The following is a 7,500-nucleotide window of genomic DNA, read 5'->3' as shown; positions in this document are numbered from 1 at the left end:
ACAGCGGCACACATGCCACAGCTGCTACATGTCTGTCACATGGAGACAGATAAGCCCCGAACAGCCTCTGTTCTTCCTACACTTCTCCTTTTTTCTCATCCCTCCATCCCTCTCTCTCTTTCCACCACTCCCTCACTCATCCCCCCCTTTCAGCCAGTCTGCTACTCTTCATTAATACAAACCAATACCCTGACTGGTGAACAAGCATCTTTCTCATTCTCGTAATACACCTCCCCTCCACTCACATATCACTTATATGGTTTCTCAGTAACTCCTCAGCAAGTGGATGTGAATGTCTATGAAAGCATATGCTGATTTTTGTGTGTGTCTGTGTGTGTGTGTGAGAGAGTGTGTGTTTGTGTGTGTGTTTGTCTAACACAGAGGGAGAGAATGAGAACGAGAGTGTGAATGTGTGAGCGTGTAAGTGAGAAACCAATGACTTAAAAACATGGACACTGTAAACCTGAGCCACGAGTGAAGCCGCTAGAAGGAACTAAAAAATGGATCAAATGTAACCAAATATGGTCATTTCTGCACCCTGGGCACTGGGCAGTTCTCTATTCACTATAGGGCACCGGAAAGTGCCAGTGGTCATTGCTTTCATTTCTAGAATGGCGTGAGTGACACTGTCCATGTGTTTGCAGTCATCTGGACAAACTGATAAGGACCACATTTCTATCTACTTATCCACATCTTTGTTTCTGTGCATGAAAAGCCTTTTGGGTGCATCGTCATTTCTCTCTCTTCTTCCTCCTCTGCTTCTTCATCCCCCTCTCCTCTACTCTTCATCCTTCTCCTCCTCCTCCTCCTCTCCGTGAAGGCGAGCCCCCCCTACTCTCCCCTCATGGATGACCGGCACCCCTGGAGACGGAAGGTGCCTCCCACCTCCTTATCCGTTAAACACACACACACACACACACACAAAACCATGACAAAGACCATGCCTTACTGTACAACCATTTACAACAAACACAAGAACAAGCCCTTGTTAACATCTAATGACTTTTACATTTGACAGACAGACATACACATTTTTCTGTCAAAATTATCTGAAGATTGTCGAATGCAAATCTATGTTTTCCCAAAAACACACATTCACAATAAATAGTGAAAAATTCCCTTTGCTACTCTGCAGTTGTTTCTGTGTGTTAACATACAGTAGTCTGATTGGGCGGGGTGTGTGTGTGTGTGTGTGTGCGTGCGTTCAAAATTGCTTGATGTGGAAGCAGATATGCTGTACTTGTTTTCTGAATGATCTGTGTGTGTGTGTGTGCAGAGGATTGGGGAGGAGGCTGATCGAGTGGAGATGAGCATTCAGGAGCGCAAACGACTCATCTGTGCACAACAGGAGGCATCCAGGGTCAAAGGTCACGGAGTCGCCAACGACTCCACGCAGTTCACTGTGGCCGCACGCATGGTCAAGAAAGGTACACACACACACACACACATATGCACACACACGCACATTCACAGATATACATACACTACATTAGCATTTGCATGACCTGCGCATTGCACATTTACCCACATTCCATGCACATACACAATACACCTGACATGATCAAGAAAGGTACAGACACACACACACACACACACACACATTACACTCGCATTTATATCATGTGAACATGCATATTACACAAACACATGCACATTACACATGCACATACATATTACACATACACACACATTTCTTGTGTAAGAGGGATACAAGAGTGTATGTGTGAGAGAGATGTTAATGTGTGTGAATTTGTGTTTCAGGTTTGGCAGATCCTACTGCGCTAAGTTGCCCTGCACCTGCTGTCCTAACCTCAAAGAACAAGAACCACACGCATCCTATCAAGCCACAAGAAGGTAAGACACACACACACACACACACACACACACACACACATACACACACATATACACATGTAAAAAAGACAAGTAAGTCCTCATTATGTGTTGTGTGCTTGTCTATGATGCAGAGATTGAGGTCAGGGGGAATGTGACTGTGGAATCAGACAAGAAATTGGACAAGCTGGAGTCTTTCCTTGACAGGCTCAACAACAAAGGTAAAGTGTGTGTGTGTGTGTGTGTGTGTGTGTGTGTGTGTGTGTGTGTGTGTGTGTGTGTGTGTGTGTGTGTGTGTGTGTGTGTGTGTGACATTAATGTGTTTGTTTATGATTGTTTATATCCAAAGCATATTTTTTGTATATGTGTGTGAGTCCTTTAGTCTCTGTGATTTCACCAATACTTGATGAGCTTTTTTTTATTTTATTTTTTTTAAATAGTGTGTTCAATCACTTGTGCATGTTTTGATAATGTGTGTGTGTGTGTGTGTGTGTGTGTGTGTGTGTGTGTGTGTAGTGGCCGGTCTGCCAGAGTCCACTCTCACCGTGATTCCGAAGGGTGTAAAGGAGGTGATGCAGCTGGACGACGAGATCTTCTCCAAGTTCTACACACACACGCAACAGATCAGCGCACACTCTGCCGCCCTGGAGTTTAGTGGCGATTTCGACGCCATCTTCGATCCAAGTACTCCCAAGTAAGTAACACACATTCACAATCCATACACACACACACACACACAAGTAAGTAGCAGACACTCACAAATCCACACACACAAGTAAATAGCACACACCCATGATCCACACAGACAAGTAAGTAACACACACTCACAATCCACACACACACAAGTAAGTAGCACACACTCACAATCCACACAGACAAGTAAGTAACACACACTCACAATCCACACACACCCAAGTAACACACACCCACGATCCACACACACCCAAGTAACACACACCCACGATCCATGCACACACCAAGTCTGGGTATAAACATCAACATGACCCCTGAGCAAATGAAGGGACTAAATAAATACAAAAAACACATTTGCAGCTTTTTAAATATATAGAATTTAATATACAGTATAAGCACATCTCACTTGTTTTGGAGGATGTGTGATCAACAGTGACCTTTGACCCCACCCCGTCAGGTTGACGTCTGAGATGGTGCAGCACAAGCGGGCGGTGCGGCCGCTGAAGAAGGTGCAGTCGTCACGGAACCCGCTGAAGATGCTGGCCGCCAGGGACGACATCCGGCACGAGTACACCGAGCACCGGCTCAACATCGGCCTGCTGGAGAGCAAGAGGATGAAGCAGGACAAGAGTGAGTGTGTGTGTGTGTGTCAAGTGTGCGAGTGCAAGTGTGTGTGTGTGTGTGTGTGTGTGTGTGTGTGTGTGTGTGTGTGTGTGTAAGGCTAAGCAAGGAAGCAGCATCATTTGGTATACAAGGACAAAGGAGAAGAGTGCATAAATAAGGTCATGTCAGGTGTGTGTGTGCAAGTGTGTGTGTGTGTGTGTGTGTGTGTGTGTGTGTGTGTGTGTGTGTGTGTGTGTGTGTGTGTGTAAGGCTAAGCAAGGAAGCAGCATCATTTGGTATACAAGGACAAAGGAGAAGAGTGCATAAATAAGGTCATGTCAGGTGTGTGTGTGTGTGTGTGTGTGTGTGTGTGACGGAGACAGAGGAGTTGGAGAAGAATGCTTGTGTTAGCGTGGCTCTTTAAAAAATCCAGCTGCCTTCTCAGATGTTTCTTTTCCTCACATTTGTATGCTCATCTGAGTGTGTGTGGATGTGGTTTTGCGTCTGTGTGTGTGTTTGTTTGTGTGACCTACATTGATATGTGTGTCAGTTTCCTGGCTTTGTGGGATGCTCACACACACTTTATATGTTTCGCCTTATGACTTCCTGGCTTACTGTTTGCAGACGCGTCAGTTTCGTGCATGTATCTGATTGTCATAAACAAAGCAATACGGCTCATGTCTAGACTGGAGTTGTAGCCACAACTGACATCATCCTCTAAATATATTTTCTTTAGCTATGAGTGTTATGCCGTTGGACCACAACTACAGGTGACTTGATGTACTAAAGGCATTGAAAAAACATGGCAGTTTATCTTCCTGATTGAAACATTAAACCACTTCCCCTCTTTCTTCCTCTGTCTTTCTTGCCATCTCTCTCTCTCTCTCTCTCTCTCTCTCTCTCTCTCTCTCTTCAACATTTAAACATCAGGTTCATAGAGAATGCTTGGAGTACAATATATGGCAAACATAGATAAGCATTCAAGAATAACTCTCCCTTTCTTCCCCTTCTCTCCCTCCATCTGTCTTTCCATCTCTCTCTCTCTCTCTCCCTTCATCTGTCTTTCCATCTCTCTCTCTCTCTCTCTCTCTCTCTCTCTCTCTCTCTCCCCTCCGTCTGTCCACCAGTAAATAAAGGCTCTGGCGGTTTCTCGGACGTGGCGCTGGCCGGCCTGGCCAGCAAGGAGAACTTCAGCAACGTGAACCTGCGCAGCGTCAACGTGTCCGAGCAGACCTCCAACAACAGCGCCCTGCCTTACAAGAAGACCATGCTAGTCCAGGTCAAAGGTCAGTCCCTCGTCGGGAGAGCTGTGGCGCAAGCAGCAGCAGCATCCCCATACTACATACGGGTCCTGTGCCCATGAGGACCCCAGATTAACTCCACCCTGAGGTCATGTCTTGACCCCACTCCCCATCTCTTCTTCACTCACTTCCTGTAGTCTCTCTGTTGTCCAATCGGTGAAGGCGATGGGCAATGCCTGACGTCTCTTGTGACCTTGACCCTCTTGTCACCTTGACATTTAGTTCTCTGGTCTGTGTCTGTTGAGTCTGTCCCTGTTTCTCAAAGTCGAGGATCTTCGAGGATTCTTGCTTGGTGTAGTACTGAGCCCTGCCGAGTCAGGGCCGAGACCAGGCTTCTTCTTAGCATGCAAAAAACACACAATGGAACAGACTAGCGTGTGAGTGTACTGTGCAGGAAGCTGAAGATGTGCGTTACTGAAAATCCTGCCTCCTGCCCGCTACTTTTTGAAAAACAATGAATGCACCACTGTCATTCTCCCACGTCAATAAATTGAATTATACATGTTTGATTTGTTTGCTAAAGTTAACCTCGGAGCAGCAACCATTAAGCAAAATCGTAAAAGAGGAAAGTGTATTAATTAGCTCGCAATCATTGTCATCAGAAAAGGTTTAAATACCCTTCCTAAATGCCTTCTTTACACGATTACGGTGTAAGAGTTCAAAGTTGTCAAAATGACCTGAGCCCATACTTCATTTAGGCTACTTTACATAGTGACAATAAGACAATGTTTACATTTAAATACATAATGAACTGTCTTGTTTAGTACAGATTTTAAATCACCCAGAAATGTGCGCACAGGATTGTGGGTGTTCCGAGCAGGCTGAGGATACACACATGCGTCCTCGAAAAATTCGGCAAATCAAAGGAGTTCGTCCTTGGTAGAATTTGATGTATGCTTGACCTTGGAACAGTACTTCGGCGGAGTTCGATGACGTCGTAGCGTCCTTATATATGTGTCCTTGACCTTGACCTTGGGAAACGGTCAGAGGGAATGTGAGTAGAGGAAAAGAGGAAGACACAAGGGATAGGGGTGGAGAGGGCAGAGATGGGGACAGCACAGTGAGACCAGACGAGAGTGCTGGGAGCTCTCTGGAGCTTTATTTAACACATGGGCTCTCCTATACAGGATCAGTGAGTGAGCATGTGTGTGGGGGGCTCTGGAGCCTTATTTATATGGACTGTCCTATACAAGGTGTGTGTGTGTGTGTGTGTGTGTCTACTGTAGAGCCTTATTTATATGGCCTATCCTGTACAAGATCATTGAATTTACTGTTTAATTGATTATCAGTTCTAGTTCTGTCAGAGCCAGCAAGAACAGGCCATACCACTCTAACTTAACTAACTGTTCTTTAACTTGCTCTCCCTGTCTGTACCTCTCTTTTTACTCCATCTGCCACTCCGTTCTTCTCTTCTATTCTCCCCACTGGCTCTCTTTCTTTCCATCTTGTTCTGTCTCTAGCTGTCTTTCTCTTTCTCCTGATAACTTTCTTCCTCTTTCTGTTTATCTTTCTTTGTTCTCTCTTTAATTTGGTCAGTTAAAGCATCTTTCAGTTTCTTGAAAGAACATTCTGACCTCGTAAGGTACTCTTTTGCTCCCATAACCTTTTTGAAATACACACACACATACATACACATACACATACACACACACACACACACACACACACACACACACACACACACACAAACACACAAACACTGTCCTACATGAAAACCAGGCTTGCAGAATGGCATTTGGTCAGTCTTCTAAATAGTGCACAGTGAGCGAGAATTTTAATGAGTTGGTGGAAACTCACAGACCAACTCTGCAGTGTGTGTGGACAGCATAGTTTATGGGTCAGGAGATAGCTGTCCTCTCTCTCTCTCTTGTCCCTCTAGTTAGAGTTCCACCCTTTCTGTGTGTTCCCTCTCCATTCCTCCCATTGAACAGAAACTCTGTCTATGTGTGTGTGTGTGTGTCTATGTGTGGCTCTGTGCACAGTGTGTGTGTGTGTGCACATCTATGTGTGGCTCTGTGCACAGTGTGTGTGTGTGTGTGTGTGTGTCTATGTGTGGCTCTGTGCACAGTGTGTGTGTGTGTGTGTGTGTGTGTGTGTGTGTGTGTGTGTGTGTGTGTGTGTGTGCACATCTATGTGTGGCTCTGTGCACAGTGTGTGTGTGTGTGTGCACACATCTATGTGTTTACAGATTGGTGAATTTGGGTGGGTTCCTTTCTGTATATTATAATAATTTCTAATATACAGTGTGTGTGTGTGTGTGTACATGCGTGCATGCATGCGTGTGTGGTTTGTATGCGTGCGTGCCTGTGTGTGCGTGTGTGCATTTGTTTGTGTATGCATACGTGCATGCATTCATGCGTGTGTGGTTTGTGTGTGTATGCGTACGTGCGTGCATTCATGTGTGTGTGGTTTGTGTGCGTGCCTGTGTGTGTGTGTGTGCGTCTGTGTGCCATCTATGTGTTTATACTTGTTTGGGTGTTTGGGTGTTTTCCTCTGATTATCATCCTCTCTAATATAAGTGTGTGTGTGTGTGTGCGTGTGTGTGTGTGTGTGTGTCCCCTGCAGGTCGTCGTCATGTGCAGACGCGTCTGGTGGAGCCCCGGGCCTCTTCTCTGAACAGCGGAGACTGCTTCCTGCTCATCACCCCACACCACTGCTTCATCTGGACCGGAGAGTTCGCCAACGTCATCGAGAAGGCCAAGGTACACACGCACGCGCACACGCGCACACGCGCACACACGCCCATTCTTAACCACCACTTTACCAAGACTGGGCAATTCACCAGTGTAGAGAGCATTTCTAGAGCCCCCCCCCACACACACACACACACATGCTTAATTTACAGCAGCATTATTGGTTTACCTGGAGATTTTACCAACCAAATAATGTTGAACAACATGAACACACACTCACACACACACACACACACACACACACACAAACAGACCCACGCACAGAACCTCTTCACCACTTCTGCATCTGGATTGTAGACGAAACAGCAACTAAGTGCTCCTCTTTGATCATGTGTTACAACAGGTGCATCAGTAAAAAACACCTGACCTTGCACGGT

At 45.7% G+C, this 7,500-nt stretch overlaps 1 protein-coding gene across 1 annotated transcript in view; it reads left to right on the top strand.

Annotated features, from left to right (window-relative positions):
- Window positions 1-7,500, top strand: part of svila (supervillin a) — a 50,710-nt gene that overhangs the window by 31,638 nt on the left and 11,572 nt on the right. Inside the window, 8 exon segments of the mRNA XM_048266991.1 lie at window positions 821-874; window positions 1,277-1,427; window positions 1,762-1,854; window positions 1,968-2,054; window positions 2,350-2,527; window positions 2,984-3,156; window positions 4,257-4,415; window positions 6,996-7,132. Of these exon segments, the coding sequence (XP_048122948.1) occupies window positions 821-874; window positions 1,277-1,427; window positions 1,762-1,854; window positions 1,968-2,054; window positions 2,350-2,527; window positions 2,984-3,156; window positions 4,257-4,415; window positions 6,996-7,132 (1,032 nt within the window).

The sequence above is a fragment of the Alosa alosa genome, chromosome 16 (genome assembly GCF_017589495.1).
Source record: "Alosa alosa isolate M-15738 ecotype Scorff River chromosome 16, AALO_Geno_1.1, whole genome shotgun sequence".
NCBI classification, from domain to species: Eukaryota; Metazoa; Chordata; class Actinopteri; order Clupeiformes; family Clupeidae; genus Alosa; species Alosa alosa.
The sequence above is the reverse complement of the archived record's forward strand: the minus strand, read 5'-3'. Positions and strand labels throughout refer to the sequence as shown.